Below are 17,096 nucleotides of genomic sequence, written 5' to 3'. Positions count from 1 at the left end.
GAAATTTCTAGTGTGGTTCAAGAAGGTCAGTTTTGAGTCAACATTGAGTTCGGTTTAAGGTGGGGTGAAGAACAAATAAACTATTTACTTTATTTTCCATTATTACACGCCGTCTTATCTCGCTGAACATATCTTTATGGCGCGTGCGTCTCGCTGCACATGTTCAGCATTTCGGTTGAGCTTTTTAGCTTTTTTGTGAGTGTTTCCCAAGAAGCAACAGTTGGCTCTCCTTTTCTTGGAAGCAATTTTTAAACAAAACATTTTTCAGCATTTTTTTATTGGTGTTTCCATTAACGGGTTTTCAAACGTCATGTTGGGTGTCTTATTGAAGACTCAAACTGTATGAAGCTGCAGCAGATTCAAGCAGCAAGAATGTCGAGAGTGGTGAGACTCAATCGAAGAACAATAAAAAAGCACCTGTCTACTGTCTGAATGAATGTTTCTACAAGAAAAAGAAGATCAATATGACTGTTACAATTCCTTAACCTTGAGCCAAAAACTCTTCTCATCCCTCAATATACGAGTGGAAAAATATCACTTTTAATCTACATTTTAAATCCACCAAACCGATCCTTTCTCCTTTCACCGACGCCGACACAATGTTTCATGGTTCACTGAAGCCCCCGTGAAAGAAAAACAGGATAAAACAGTAATTTTAATTAAAAAATTAAATGTCATAGGAGCACCTTAACCATCCTTCTCGATTTTTCATTATTTTCTCCCCGTCATGTACCTCAGATCGGTTCGATGCGATGGGCGCAAAACGATGGTTTCGATGGTGCGCTTTAAAAAAAAAACCACGATAAGATCACTGCAGCCGATGATGGTGATCCCTTTTTATTTGCTCTTTCTCTTACAGCAAGCTTCTGAGTGTGTGGTCAAATTGGTTAAAGTCACCGCCAGCCGGAAAAACTCTAATCCCAATTTTTAATCTCGTGTCGATCGTGTGGTTCGGAACGTACTCCTGCTCTTAGCAAATAAAAGATTAAAACCACTGAATCCGAAAAAGGGAAGACGCATCCATAGGCAAGTGTTAGGTAGGAGGAGAAGCATTAGGCAGACTGATTTGTAGTAGCGATACGTATCCTGCACCCTTCATGTACCTTTGTTGTACAGATGAAGATGGTTGCAAAGGCAGCTGCTAGGACCATGAAAAGAATTATGAAAGAGTTCGGGTTTTAGGACTTTAGAACCTGTAATGATTAGTTGTTACGCCCTCAAGAGTTCTAACCTATTTTTGTGACTTCAGAACTTGTGTTTTATTATTAATTCCAATTTGAACATCAAATTTATCACATCTAAATGAATTCTTGGAGCTGTACACGTATCAAATCAAGCTAATGATCTGCATTTATACCCAAAATCTCAAACAATATCTCGTAAGAACTTGTTGAACACAGAACTATAGGTACCTCCTGGGACATAAGGTTCCACTGTAGCTATTTTGTGGTTCTTCCGATGTTTCTGCATAAAATGGTTGATCAGCGGCTTCATTGTAAAGTAATACAGTATCTCAACAATGCTAAGAAGGCTCACACCCATGAACAAACCAAGAATACCACCACAATTAGCTATGAAATCGTTCAGCCCGAACAGTTGATTGCGTTTGATAGAGATGAACTGCGGCTCCTTGTAGTAGATCGATATAGATGACATTTCCGAGCTTGCAATACAACAATAAATATTGAAATTGATTATTCAGTTTATCAAAAACACCGCCATTTTCTTACTGGTTCATTTCCTTCTCGTACAGATGGACCGTGCTGGTGAGCCGTTGCCAGTCAAAGTGTGCCTGCGAAATTTCCGTCTTGTACTCGAGAAAGATACAGGCCGGCAAACAGTGACACGATTGCAGCAACATTTTGGACGAGTTGTCCACCAAACGCAACCCTTGCTCCTGTAGAATCAATTCCGCCTGATCGCAACACTCTAACCGTCCAATACCACAGATATATACGCCTGGTGGTCGTGGCATCGAATACTGAACGCAACCACACATGTGTAGCGTAAAGTTGGCCAAACACTCCAGCTCGCAGTTACGTTTGGTGTAGATACGAAAGAAGCGTAAATATCGTTCGTGTGGATAGTAACAACGGCGCTTTTGAGCGCTGTAAGATTTGACATTTTCGGAAGTGGTTATCAGGAAGGGATCTAACCGGACGGTAAGCGCATGATTCATCGGCACCCGAATACTTTGGCTCGAGATCTGCGGACATTGATCCGGAGTGTGGATCTGCACTTGAAAGCCCTGGAATGAATTCTGGAACGAAAACAGGTAACCCAGCAGTAAGATCTTTACACTCTGAAAATCAGGACTCAACGCTAGACGATGTGCTTACCCCACAAAGATAGTCCATATCTTCCAGGTCTGCCTTAAGAAGCACTATTAGTCCAGCAGGAGATCCAGAACTTACCACTCTTCTAGGGTAAACATCAAGTCCCAGATTGGGTTTGTATCCTTGTTCCATCGACCAATTCTCTGATGATCTTTTTTCGCCCAAATGTTCAAAATCTTGGTGAAACTCTTCCTTGCGTAGAATAACGTCCGCAGAAAGCCCATTGAAGGTGTAGCATATACCACGCTCCGTCAGCGTCGATTCGAACAGACCCTTGCAGCTGGTGTACTTATTCCTCCAGATACAAGTCAAGAACGTATCCTCAAACGAGAGAGCCATATTTTTCAGCACACGCACAAGATTGTTGTCGAAGCTTTGGTTGGGAAGAAATTCATTGAACGAAAAGTCACACACCTGTAACATTGCCAAAAATCGATCATATCTGGAATGCATTGTTCGGTGAGATTAGTACTGTATTTAACAATCGTTTTACAAGATGAAACTCGATATTACTCCTTTTCAGAGACGTTCCCACTACGGTGTACAACGCGCTGATACACTTCAGTAAAGTTGAGCACACTTGACTTCACCTTCGTGATCGGACAGATGGTAACGGCTGGGAATGGGATATCGTAGATAGGGGTTGGTTTCTCTGCGAAAGTAACCACTACCGGATCACGTCGCCACTTATCGTACACGGTCTGTATGAGGCTGCCGCAACCGTAAATCGAGAGGATGCACATTGTCGCCCACCAGATTCTATTAAAATTAGATAAGAAAATATCAAGCTTTTTAAACGAAGATATTTAATTCCATTGTACTTTTCCGCACGCGTTCTGTTCGTCCCCACGAAGTACTTAAACCCATGGATCGAACTATTCGCACAGTAGTCCCGAAAGATATTCAATCCCGCGTTGCTAGCCTCCCTCAACTTGCGCACCGTGATCGGTCGGCCTTGGTGCGGTACAAACTTTGCCGCCCGATCCGCGTACAGCCGTAGTGGAATTGATGTTGGCGCCATTCTCGTACAGGAAGCTACGACAAATGGAGTTTGATGAAATCGAAACCCATACGTTGTGGTGGGTTTTGTGTTTTCTTTGTTGTTGTTTTTTTCTCCCCTGTCTCCGGAGAGTCGTGCAATTAGCACTCCCGCGTATCGTGTGTCATGTATCGGTTGCGGTGTGTCTTAAAATATTCAAAATAGGAAATGCGGCCAGCACGACAGCAGCCAATGCAAATATGTGGGACAACCCGTTGTAATATGGGGTTGTCATTGTCGTTGAACTGTAACGAGCTGACTTGTACAAGCTATGATTTAGGCGTTCGTTTGACCTTTTTCTTGTTTGATTTCTGGGGTGTGCTATCAAGGCTGTTGAAGATGAGGCTGATAAAATGTTAGTTGTCACGAATTTCCTGAGTAAATGCTTTAGACATTTTAAAAAAATGTTTAAAATGCAGCTTTAGCAAAAAAAAAAAATAATAATTCGCCTGCTTTCGCTTGTTCAATTACGCTTTATATCTAAGCTGTTGCTTGATGTCTAAGCTTATTTTGAATAAGACTAAGAGTTGCCAAGCATTTTCAGAGATTTATATGGGCCTTTAATAAGGTATTTGAGATTGTGATACAAAACTCACCGATGCAACAGTCAGTCGAATACATTTTTCAACGCTGGATTCCCTGCATCTTTGGTAAACTGTTTCAGTTCCTGACTCAAAGGTCGTATTTACTACCTGCAGATCGATAAAGCCTCTTTATGCGAATTTAAGAATTCCTCTGATGAGTTCTCAGGTTATTAATCTGGGGTCTCTGCTATTCTAGCTCTACATAAAAGACGTTACAAAGATTATGACTGCAGATGTATACGGACCTAGAACGCTTCAAATCAAGTATAAATGCATTCATCTCTAGATTCTGGGGCACACTAAGCTTGGCTACTCGGCATCCTCAAAATCCAAAATCCAGAATCCAGGATTTCCTGCTTGTAGTAGATAACCTCTTTGTCATCTTTGTGGTAATGGCAACTATTGGGAGGCTTGTACTATAAATCACATTGGTCACTACCATTCTTGGAGAAAAGAAAACAGGATGTGACATTGAATGTGAACCGCAGCTTCTGTTGAATGTTCCAGGGGTTTAAAGAGAGCTCAGAATCTGTTAGATATTCTGGCCGATAGAAAATGTGACACAACGGCCGACTTTTTCTCGGAATTGAACCAGGATGAACAATATTTTGTGCAAAGAACTTTACTTTTGATAGTCAACTAGTATCAGGTGTCAGGAAGCACATGCAAAATTGAATTACTTTTGTTGCTTTTTTTCAAAGCATATATTATCATCCAGTCCTTGAATTACTGCTCTTTACACTTGTGTACCATTATTTAAAAAAGCACTCATATTCCAAAGTACCATTTCGAAACACTCTCAGAATCACTCCTGCTTGCTCCACTTTTAAACACATTCAAGCACATGTTTTCGTCACCCGGAGGTGTGAACTATCAACCGCACTTTAATCTTTTTAGCTTTCATTGCATGCGAAACAACCTTTTTACGCTTGCGGCCAGGTTTAAAGATCAGCTTCATCCATCCACACGCTGCATTAAATTTCATCCGAATCTCAAGGAAAAGGTAATGCATTTTTGCTCCTCTTCCTTAAGGGCACTTGAAAAGCATCCGCAACTGGACAAGGGAGAAAGTGCAATCAAGTTAAAGCACGCTGCACCAGCACATGTTGGCACCTTTTAGTTCTTATTTCGGCATGACGCGAAGGTGATGCGTTTCATCCCATTATCCAAAAATGAGTACAACAAAAAAAAGCCTGTCCCAGTATCTTCGCTGTCCCGTAGCTTCCCTAATCAGAGATGAAAGATGGCAAAAAAACCGGATGGATGGGTTGAGAAACCATAAAAGAAAATTTTAAATAAACGTACAATCGCAATGCGGCCGTAAGACAAAGGAAGAAAACAAGCATTCCCGAAAGTCCCGTCCATCATACGACGAGCCGCCGGGACAATTTTCTTTGGGTACCTTTAAAAAAAAAATGTTGAAAGATTGATCGAGCTGGCACGGTACCCAATCCGCTGCCGGGAGGGGGATCAATTTCAATTTTGAAAACAAAACAACAAAAAGCGTAAGAAGAAACTGATGAAAATTGTTTGCAAATTGCGGATCTCGAGATCGCGCACGACTTTTCTCACCTCCCACCAAATTGCGTAGTTAAGGGTTTTTTGGCCGGTTTGATGATCTTCCGTTTGCCGATTCGTTGGGCACGTCAGTAAGTCCTTATGTATGGACTTTTTCCCCCCCAAATAAGAGCACAACAAATCCACGATCCAAACTGTTTGCATTACGTTCAGACTCGCGCTCGAGGAGGCTTTCCAACGAGCATGAAAAATGTGATCTTTAGCTGATCGCAGTGTACACACGCACCACACTGCCCGAGTGAATTGTGAAATTGCGAAACAGTGGACAGCCGCAAAACAATTCGTCTTGCCAGTCCAGTCCCTTTTTTTCTGCTCGCTCCCGACTGGATGGATTGGCCCAAATTCTGGGAGGATCAGCGCGCTGGGCCGTGAAATTCTCGTCAGATAAACAAGCGAAAAATCTTCCAAACTTGCTGCTTGACAGTTGATCAGGACGTTCCAGATTTTGGGTTTTTTGTATACTTGCGTTGCGGCTTGTGAGGTGGGTTTGCTGAGAGAATGGATGGTTTCGGAGGGCGCACAGTTATGATCTTGGAGCGTCACGATTTTCGTTTTGGCACGTTTGTATTTCATTTTCGTTTCTTTGGTGGTGGAACACTAGGCTAAGAACGCTTTACAAGACGTTAAGCAGGTTTCGATTATGACATTAAACAATGGCAGGTACAAAAATCAATTACAAAACAAGAAGACATCAAAACCATCCTTAAAGTAATTTCTAATGAAGAGCGCGTTTGCAAAAGCCTTTTATAAAATGTAATTTATATTAAACGTACTTTTGTCCGATTCTACAATTTTGCCTATCACACCATGCACTAACCACAAAGTGCATTTTTTTGGCCCTGGGAGCCATTATCTTCCCAGCCAAGCACAAATCCGATCCGAATTCGGCTGCACGGTTTCGCACAATCCTGTTGAAATAATAAATAAACAACAGTGAATAAATAAATATTCATTACTTCCAACATTTGGTTGCCTTTCGCTTGCGAGATTTTGTCTCGGAAAGCCTTTCTCCTGCAGGGTTGTGTGGTGTGTCCATCTTTCGGTCATCAACCAGCGACATGCCGACTGCGGGTGACGGGTTGGTTCACATTGAGTGCAATTTTTATCACGCCAATTTACGCCACACTAAGACAGGCCTTTTTTTAAATGCGTTGAAAAGGCTAAGAAGGATGCATTTAAGTGGAATTGCTGAGAGGAAGCTTTTTTTTTTGGTAGATGGAACAGTTTTATGCCTCACAAGAAGAGCTTGATAGTACATTATAGGAATTAAAGAAGAATTAAACAATAAATTAACTACTCCATAAAACTTGGTTATTCAGGTTGAAGTCTACAAACATCTTCAAATCCATTTTTAATAATCTACCATGACACGGTCGCATTAATTGGAGCCCCGCCTGGGAGTCATTTAGTTTACATATTTAATAAGGATCCCTCTCACTAGCTTTACAGTTGCACGCTATTCTTTCGCTTCTTTCAAAGGTACCCGACAGTGTATTCCAGTTGCATCCAAACCTGCCTGGACATTGGACATGGTTAAGATGAAACTAGCAAAGTTGCGAACTTCCGTGCCTATCAGCGGAGCAAATCTCTGGGAACCAGAGCTACTGAACGAATCGTACAAAGAGACTGGACCTCGGAGTCTTTGGGTGGATTACTGTAGCAACAGTACAATTCATGGATTTAAGTACTTGGTGGGAAATAAGCGAACTACAATAGAGAGGTAGCTACCTACAAACATTAGTGAAGGTCCTCACTAGCTCTCTAATTTGCAGGGTGTGGTGGATAATTGTTTGCCTGCTTTCGCTGTACGGATGTGGTAAGCTCATACACAGTGTGTACATGAAATGGGATCGTGATCCGGTTGTTGTGACGTTTGCCGAAAAACCAGCCGCAGTGTTCACAATCCCATTTCCAGCCGTAACGATCTGTCCGGAGACGAAAGTTCGCAAAAAGGTTCTTGATTTTACGACCGCCTACCAATTGTTTAATGATGAGGAGCTGTGGCAATTTATGGCTCAGGAGCAGTAAGTATTGCTTGCGTGTAATACTTTTACTGGTGTTGTGAAATGACTCTTATATATTTACTGTTGCGTTAAAGAATTGCCAAACTCGAAGCTCTTCTGCAGGTGTGTGACTTCTCGTTCGGCATAGAGATGAACAACGAATCATACGCAGATGACGTAGTGGAACTCCTGCTGCAGATGGCCATTCCGTTTGAGGATATTTTTCTGACTTGTGGTTGGAGAGAACACGTCGTCGATTGTAAGGATTTCTTCAAGCGAACTCTGACCGAGGCAGGAATCTGTTACACATTCAACTCACTGGCGGCAGAGGATTTAATGCGACGGGAGCAGATGCATACGGAGTACGAGTATATGGCGGAGAATGAAACTTCAAAGCATTGGAATATGGATGAGGGTTATAGTAGTGGAGCCGGTGGAGACACGTACCCGAGGCGGGCTTTTGGTGCGGGAAGAAGAGCTGGGATGTTCGTCATCTTAAAGGTCCAGAAGTATGATATGGATTATCTTTGTGGAGTAGGTAACCTATCTGCAGGTACGTGCAATATTGCAAATAATAAGCTTGTGCGTCTCAGAACTCATTCCAGGGATTTAAAGTGCATCTGCACTCACCAGTTCAGTATCCTCGGATGGTGAACCAATTCTTTAGAATTCCCTTGAGTCAGGAGGTGTCCGTCTCGGTTGAGCCGTTAGTCATCGACACAGCACAGAATGTTCGCCGGTACGATCCGAAGCGACGGCTTTGTTACTACAATCACGAGCGATACCTGCGTTACTTTAAGGTGTACTCCAAGTATAACTGTGACATCGAGTGTCTCTCGAACTATACTCTCAAGACGTGTGGATGTGTTCCGTTTTCATTACCTCGCACAAATGATGCGAGGATTTGCGGCTTAGGAAAGGCTAGTTGTACTGACACGGCGCTCTCGGTGCTAGAAGAGATGGACCTGCTGCACGAGCTTAATAAGACGGATAATTTCTTGGAGCACTGTAATTGTTTGCCAGCTTGTAATGCGGTCTTCTACAATACGGAAATATCGCAGGCAATGTTCGACTGGAGGAAATTGGCTGAAAATATTCATCTTATAGCTGGTGTTACCAACGCGTAAGCAGACTCTTAGTGACAAACAATGATACGAATCGGTTTGTGAATTTCTCGCTTTATTTTTTCCTCCCCAGAACTGAGCTATCCTACCTATCGATCCACTTTAAGGTTTCTCGCTTCATACCGATCAAACGAAGCGAACTGTTTGGCATTAGCGATTTTCTTGCCAACTGTGGCGGAGTTCTTGGACTCTTTATGGGCGTCAGCATACTGAGCATCGTTGAGATCTTGTACTACTGCACGCTGAAACCTCTAATGGCACGAAGGGGAGCCTATTCTCGGTCCGAAACGGCCAAGGTGATCAAACCAGCGCTCATACTTCCGCCCGAAGAATTCGGAACGGCCGGTGGTCGTGCTCGGAAGGTCTCGAACAAGTGGTAGAGCCGCACGCCGAAATATTTCAAACAGTTCCTGCGCCATTTTTTGTTTTGTTTGCTGCTGCTGTTGCCACCACAATTCTGTGTCATACGTCTTTGAAAAAAAAAAAAAACGATTTATTGCGATGAGCTAAGATGAATGGCACGCTATTTTATCATTCTCACCCGGCTCGAAAAGTAGTTCGCGCGCGATCGGTCTAGGAAGTGATCGCCATACCGGACCGATTTATCGAAACCCGTCGCCATAAATCAAGCGATTGGTGGAATAAATTATAAACACCGAAAGTCACTCCTGTGTGCGTGGCGGTACCTCTGTGGCGTTGAATATATCCTTCTACTAATGGACACTGATGGAGGCGTGATAAAGACCATGGCCGTTTCGATCGAGGGAGTTTGCAGCGAAGTGTCTTAACATTTATTTTCCTCAAAGAAAACCCAAGCGAAAAACGTGTGTAATACATCCTTGAAGAATTCTACACCCCAGAAAGGAAACCGAAAAATCGGGAAGAACAGTGCAAGTCAACCTCTTCATCTTATCTAATCAACAACGTGCCCGGTTGGATGATAAATTTGTTAACCGAATCATTCCTACACGCGCGCTATTTCCACCGTGCAGTGGCTGGGGCAAATGATGGTAATAAATCTCTCCATTCTATGACTTATTAATATCTTAAATTTTCTCCCCTCTGGAACCAGTGGCTACCTGTGTGAGGCAGAAAAGCAAAACCAAAAAATCATAAACATCTCAAGACGGAAGCAGTTTTTTTAAAAAGCACATAATTGGAACCGGAGCCCGGTTTAAAGCTACCTTCATGTGCGAGTGAAATGCAATTAAACTTTTCCTAATTGCTTATGAATATAAATAGCCAATTTATGGGATGTTGTGGTGTGTGTTTGCAAATAAATAAATGTCTGTTTTTGGCTAATGTGCCGATGGCGCACCCGGTTTTGCGTTTCGACTCATCGATGAGCCCATTCAATGTAAGAGACATGTGAATCCGCATTTTTTTATCCTTGAATAGGGTGTAATAACGAGTACAGTGCAGGATGCTTAAATAAGTCTTTCAGTGATTGAAAAGATTTAGAGTATTAACATGCATATTCATAGCTGATTAATGTGTAATTGGATATGTTACATGTTAAACTTTATCCAAGTGCTTTTTAATTTTTTTAGTTACAATCAGGAAATTGTACGTGTATCAGCTAAATATGTTACCCTCTCACTTTTTGTCAACTTTCCAAGGATTCTGTAGCAATAAAGAAACAAATTTTGTTGTACGAAACATGACAGTTTTTTTTATTAAAAATCATTTCTACTCTACCAAACAAGCCATGAATACATGAAATAATCAAATATATGTTCATTTATGAACAGGATAAGATTTGCAGAATTAAAAATTTTCAAGGTTCAACAACGATTTGCTTTGCATGAGTATCAAGCTGAAGATTTAGAGTATTATAGGTTCATATCTTAAACTACGATTAAAGGAATGTTTTGCACTTGTTTCATGGCTGTAAGATACAAGTGATCATCAGGAGGACAGGGAATTCCTAGTTGGATATACATTGGGATAGATGTGCAAAATTGAATGCTCGACCAATGAAATATGTTTTTTGAATTTTTTGAAAATTGATACTCTTACCAAATCAAAGTGATTAAAAATTATCATAACCTTGTGCTATGATTAACAAAATAGACTAATGAAAAAGCTTAAAAAATGCCGTTAACAAAACCAAAAAAATGCTTAATGAATGCATTATTAAGCAAGCATTAACCATCCATTACCAAACTTATAGCCTCTAGTGTAATAAAACAAAATCTGCCATAAATGCAATGTCTCGCACACGGAACAAACATTTTCCCCATATCATTCTGCAGTTTGTGCGTGTTTTTGCGCTTAAATGAAGGTGAAAAGGAAATGTAACGTCTTGCGATGTCTGCAGAATTAAGAAAGCACCTTACCCACAAGCGTCCAGAAACAAAACCTCTGCAAAAAAAGAATAACAAACGAAGCAAATAAAAACATCTCGATCATTCATCATGCGGTAAAAAAAGCACTGGGTAGCAGAAGAGCTTTTTTATGATTACTTCCACCCATGGATGAGTATGCGCGCGAGTTGCGTTTGGCTCCCTTTTTTGCTTTCCCCAACCTTCCCCATTCCGTCCCATCACTGGAATTGGTGATCGTAATTTCTTTTTCTACCGAGCCCTGCCGAAGCAATTGGCACACCGAAAGCTGTAAACTGTGTGTGATCGCCTATCGGTCCCTCGTGCCTTCCAGCTTAAAACGAATGGGTGGTTATTTATTTTATTGTAAATTTCCTACATTAGCTACCCATTCTACACTCACTTTGCACTCACCGTGTGGCTCGCACGCCGATGGACACGGCATTAACCGTCCGGCCTATTCCGCCGGCCCATTAACGACGTGAACCAAAGCCGCAGCACATTACTCAAAAGCCAGCGGACAGCAAATCATTTTATTCTGTTATGCAGCGTCCGTGCGTGTGTGTGTGTGTGCCCTTTTCTTCTCCCGTCCATTATGCTGTTCGACTCGACATGTATGACATCAAACCGCAGAAAACCACGCGTGTGATAGCATTTTTTGGACAGTTTAATAATTATTCTAATTCATCTCATCAAGCCCATCACACGCACATGCCACTAATGATTGTCCCGGTCGCGCAGCTGGCGTGGAATGGGATTGGGAATTTGCGTTTTAACAATCTTTACCGAGCGGGAGGTAAAACGCTATGTTCAAGGTGGGAAAATTAATGTTTAGTTATTATGATTGCACTCACAATTTAACTGTCGAATAAAAGCCGGAGCAGGTTAGATTTTTTCTTTTTCATTTCATCATTTAGATGGCAAAGTTCGACGAACTTTTTGCCCCAAATCGCGCAAGCAAATTAACGTAAATTGTCCACCGGAGAACAATGACACACTGTTCGTTTCTGGGCGCGGGAGGTCTGTTTTGAGCTGAATGGACATTTTTACGCACCACGGCATTTACTGCGACGAGCGACTGGGCTAGGGGTTTGCTGTGGTTGAAGAAGGATTGAATTTGCCATTTCCGGCAATAAAAACTGTGTGAAAAGTGGTCGAAAATGTGATCTGTTTGTCAACTTTTCCACAGTTTCTGTTGAGGAATCTGTGATTGAAGCGAGATTTTTCGACCGGTTCCCTTAAAAAAACTGGGTCTTGAATTTTAGAAAAGCTTCAAAGGACTTACGAGTTCAGAATCTTAGTTAAAATAACACAAAAACGTTTTATTTTATGGATTTATGGCTTCAATAGCATGCACAAGTGTGTTCTAAGGACTAGACACTCTAAAGCATAGGGCAAACAAGTGCCCCAGGGTCTTTTTCTAGGAGCAGACCAAGCTCGCTGAGGGCGCTGGACTTATCCAGTGGAGCGACAGTCTCTGCGGATCCTTGTTGTGAATCAGCAAGTACGGAATCCATCATTTGTTTGATAATCATCTGAAATCACCGACAGTCTGTGCAAGATGACTCCCTAGCCACTTTGGTATCTGAAAATTTGTCGATTTTCAAGCATTTGTCGTCATTTTCCGTCGCGATGGTAAGTGCCGGAAGATATGCTAGCTGCTAAATCTCTGTCCAAAAGCACGGATAAATTCTAGACATTAGTCCTTTAGACAGTCCTATAATTGGGAGATCCTAAGCGCAATGTGTTGAGCATTGTTTTTTAGACATTTTTATTGAACAAACTTACAGATTCATCAGCAACATTATTTGGCCCCGAATGTGGAGATTGAGTTCATCTTCTGTTGAATGTTCAGAGTTGACAATTTTCAAATGTTGTGCCTGAGTACCACAGGAAGTTGAATCTCTTAGTCAAATCAGAGCATTAGACTAAGACCAAGCATCAGAAGCTCGAAAGTTATCACAAAAAACCCTAGAATGGCCATGCCACTATAGAGATAATTTGTGCTAGATCAAACTTAATTGACATCAGAAATGCGGGTCAGATTCGTTGATGCTTTAGACATTTTTTAGTACCGTTTGCGTATGGAAATTTGAATAAAATGTTTCAAAACTCTCTGTGAAACATATCAAGACTCGTCACACAATTAACGGGGCATGCAAGAAGAGTTTACAACAACGCGATTTTTGATGACTCTCAGGCCTCGCTTGATACTCCTGCTGCCATCTGCCACATATCAAATGCCGAAATTTACTGGATGAATATTTTTCCGACGTCAAACTAATCGTTCGACGTTCGAAGATACAATTTTCAATCAAACTAAACTTTATCTCAGATCAAGTCTGTCTTAGGATCCTTTAAATAAACAGGAATTTTTAGTGAATCGCCCAAGATCTTTTGAGGGAAGTTAGTAAATTTAACGCTGCACGATAAGGAGTTTTTACCATTTGACTACAGTATTCGGAGGACATTTTGTACTTGATTTTCATTTAATCAATCAAGTCACAAGCAAGCAAATCCATTTTTAATTTCACTGTAAATAGAGCTCATTGTATTCAACAAATCGTTCCAATTGATTGCCTTGCCCTTCCGAGGAAAAATCCATCGCTCATTACTCATCAATCCGGCATGTCATCCATTCGCTTCCAATCCTACACCCGATGATGCAACGCGATGATGCACCAGATATCCGCGATGGCGAAGAAACCGACGGATAGAAAGAAAATTTGAATTCAATTGACATTTTAACTGCATTCAATTCAATGTTACCTGCCGCACCTCCCAACCATCATCGTGGCAAAATCGAGAGCCAGGTATCGATTTCCCGGAATTCATCTGCCAGTTTCCATACCAATTACATCACTTTACGTTTCGCGTTTATCGGTCCCAGCTTTGCCAAGACGCTCAAGATACCCAGAGCACAAGACACGTCGCTCGTTCGTCATTCGTTCGACGAGAGACGCACCACACGTTTTATTATTCTAATTTCACATTTTGCTCATGAATTGCGCGTAGAAATGCTGGTACGTGTGTCGCTTTTGTTGTGCGATCGAATCAGTGTGTCGTGTCACAGTGTCTTGTGAAACACACTTTCAGACGCTTTGCGGGAAGAAAACGAGCGCGAGCGAGCCCGTGGAATGAATGTTATGAATTTATCAAAAATCACGTTCCAGCACTGCACAAATGTGTATTTTATAGCACGAGCTACAGGCTAAAAAAAAACCCCCTATCGATGGCAGGAACGGTGAGGCTAAAGGGCTAAAATATTCGTGACAGTAACCGACCTGCTGCACAAGTGCGCTGCTTTATTCGAGGTGTGCAGCGTTTTTTTTTTTTTTTCTGGCATTGCTTTTCCCATCCCATCCATTATCAAACCGAACGCATCGAACGGCATGAAGGGCACGTCGAACGGGGCTGAGCGAGAACATATGTCGTGAAGGGAATGAAACCATTTTTCAGCAAAGGGTGGCACACCCTCTCCTATTTTTATTTGGCGCACGGTTGGCAACGGTATGCTAATGAGCTACGTGGTTTTTGCTCTGGCACTGGAGAAGGACACGACACACACGAGGCCACACGGATTTTCTTCTCGATTCTGATCGACCAATATTGCCGCTTTCTGAAGCGGTAGACTCCGTTTGTCGGTAGCAAGATAGTATGCATCCCTTCGATTGCGTGGGGGGACAGTTTTTCCCCAGAACATTGGATGATTGACGTACGGGTTGGCGAAAATGAGATCACTAGCGGATAAATGTCTTTCAGTGGGAGATGGGGAAGAATTTTTGGGATCGATTAATTCACCAAACCGACTCTGGCTACGAGGGAATCAACTGTCAATTTCAATTAAGACCAAATGTCGTACCGTGTGTGTTTGGTGTATTCGTTCAAGCAGCGTACGAGTGCTCATTGAACAGAAGGGAACAATTAATTCACTACAGGGGATAGAATGCTCAATATAGATAAATTGTTTTAGTATGCTGCTGTGGTTTGATAGTTTGTTTGTGTTTAGCTTTGTTAGTCTTTTCGAGTTTTGTGTCACATTATATGCTTTTTATGTTTGATTTTAACAATAAATGCTGAAACCACTTCAACAGATACAGCAAGAAGAAGATGCTCTTAGAAAACGTAAAAGAATACAGTACTCAAGGAATTGATTACCAGAATTGTCACGATTCTTTGTTGTACCTCGAGAAGAACATGCATTGCTCATCCACGTTAACAAAAGACTTATTTTGGCTTACACATGCAAATATTTTAAGAGAAAATATCTGCTTTCCTTTAGTAACACTCAAACTCTTCTTCAAAATGTAGCTCAAAGTTGTTTTTATATTCACCGTTTCGTGATACACTCGACGACTATAATTCCCTACATCCTATAATCCTTCAGATGGCACTTAACATTAAACATGGAACGGATATTCATATAAGCTAGACAAACATGCATCAGTGGCGGCCCAGGATAGTATAGGCGACAACAGTGCCGGTCCTCAAACGGCTGGACGGGGGTTCAAATCCCATCCGGACTATCCCCCGTAAGGAGTACCTGACTATCCAACTACGTGCTATTTGGAAGTCTAGAAAGTCATTTCGACGGCCGGCGTGACCTTAGAGGTCGTAAAGCCAAGAAGAAGAAGAAGTTGCCAAAATATGTTTTATTTTCAGAGATCAATTGAAATTTGCTTAAAGATTCCAAGGAACCAGAATCAAAACATCCTATCAACTCAGGCATAAAAACGATTTTTTCAAGAAGAAAAAACAATATTTGCTACGTCTACTTGCGTTGTGGTTTGATAATTTGTTGACTTTTGTTCAGTTAAAAGGTCGTCTAATTCTTAATATCATCACTGACTTTGATCATGCAACTATATAGACAGATTTCCCTCTACAAATTGATCTATAAAATTGCGTTCGGACGGTACTTGGGCACACTTAAGTTGGCAACTTGAGATCCCTTAGACCCTCCAAACGCTCCATTTTTGCAGCGCTCGCTTTGAGTAAATTACAACACCATCACCATCGTTATCTATATGTTATTTTTAAATGATTGTTGGGTTTATACAGGGTTTTAAATATAAAACTCAATAAATCCACACTACAACCTTGAGAGATTTACTTTATCAGCCCTTTTTAGCTTCCTGAAAAACTCTCAAGCAAAAATAGCAGATATTTAATGTCAAAAAAATTTTCAGAAAAGGTACTTCGCTCACATTTCTTGAAATATACAAGATCATTTTTCACTGGTTCATAGTTCTAAAATTTAAAAAACGATTTTTAAACAAATCGATGAAAAGGAGAGCAAATTAACAGATTCTACCTTATGACTGAGTGCATCGAAAGACATCACCACTGCCCATTGAGCCGTAATCGATGTCTCCATCATTTTCCAGCAGCTATTTCCTTTCATCAGAACTTCCCCGTAACGCTTCCGTGCCTGGTGAATTAACCCAATAGAAAATATCTTCCCAGACAGGCACCTTAGGACAAGATTTTAATGTTTCTATTCGTACCGATTCAACTGAAAGGTTGCCCGAAAATGTTACCAAAGGCGCAGAACCTTTCGCAAAACGGCGGAAAATGCCACGCTCGATGAGTTGTCTATATCTCGTCGTCAGTACCGGCGCCCGAACGCCATGGACCGTGCCACGTGGGCTGAGGTTACGGTGTATTCGCACACTGTTTGCTATAATGACAAACGGACCAACTTCCTTTCCGACTTCCCGCTTCTAGCCTCCTGCGACCCCGTTCGCAGGTCACGGGTGAAGGGTTTAATTCATAAGGATTATATTGACAGAGGCAACGACTAAATAAAACCTTTCTTCACCCCCAAAAACCCAAGTGCTGCAGGACATTTTCAATTAAATTATTTGCAGCCTATTATACGAAGGTAGTGGGTGCAAGGTTTGGGCGAGTCTTTGCCTCCTTCCTTGAGTGGCCAAATAGAACAGAGGAGAGCAAAAACACAGGGGTTAGAACACATCTGTAGAAGACAACTAAAAGCAAAATTGGTTGGCCCCGGTTGGGCATGGTCCACAAAGGGGCGTTGTATGATAAAATTCGAAAGAATGCGTAAAGTTGTTGTTCCGCTGTTTCATGAGTTTTTGAATGTCA

At 41.6% G+C, this 17,096-nt stretch overlaps 2 protein-coding genes across 2 annotated transcripts; one reads left to right on the top strand and one right to left on the bottom strand.

Annotated features, from left to right (window-relative positions):
- Positions 1 to 1,365: 1,365 nt before the first annotated feature.
- On the bottom strand, positions 1,366 to 3,357 carry LOC126567526 (pickpocket protein 28-like). Its single transcript, XM_050223746.1, has 5 exons — positions 3,158 to 3,357; positions 2,850 to 3,095; positions 2,340 to 2,778; positions 1,731 to 2,260; positions 1,366 to 1,663 (listed from the first exon to the last, which is right to left on the bottom strand). The coding sequence occupies exons 1-5, from the start codon at positions 3,355 to 3,357 to the stop codon at positions 1,366 to 1,368; spliced, it is 1,713 nt and encodes a 570-aa protein (XP_050079703.1).
- Positions 3,358 to 7,066: 3,709 nt separating this feature from the next.
- Positions 7,067 to 9,071, top strand: LOC126568701 (pickpocket protein 28-like). Its single transcript, XM_050225219.1, has 5 exons — positions 7,067 to 7,257; positions 7,310 to 7,561; positions 7,636 to 8,074; positions 8,134 to 8,663; positions 8,738 to 9,071. The coding sequence occupies exons 1-5, from the start codon at positions 7,067 to 7,069 to the stop codon at positions 9,042 to 9,044; spliced, it is 1,719 nt and encodes a 572-aa protein (XP_050081176.1). The 3' UTR covers positions 9,045 to 9,071.
- Positions 9,072 to 17,096: the final 8,025 nt, after the last annotated feature.

The sequence above is a fragment of the Anopheles maculipalpis genome, chromosome 2RL (assembly GCF_943734695.1).
Source record: "Anopheles maculipalpis chromosome 2RL, idAnoMacuDA_375_x, whole genome shotgun sequence".
Lineage (NCBI taxonomy): Eukaryota > Metazoa > Arthropoda > Insecta > Diptera > Culicidae > Anopheles > Anopheles maculipalpis.
This window is presented reverse-complemented; position numbering and strand designations above follow the sequence as displayed.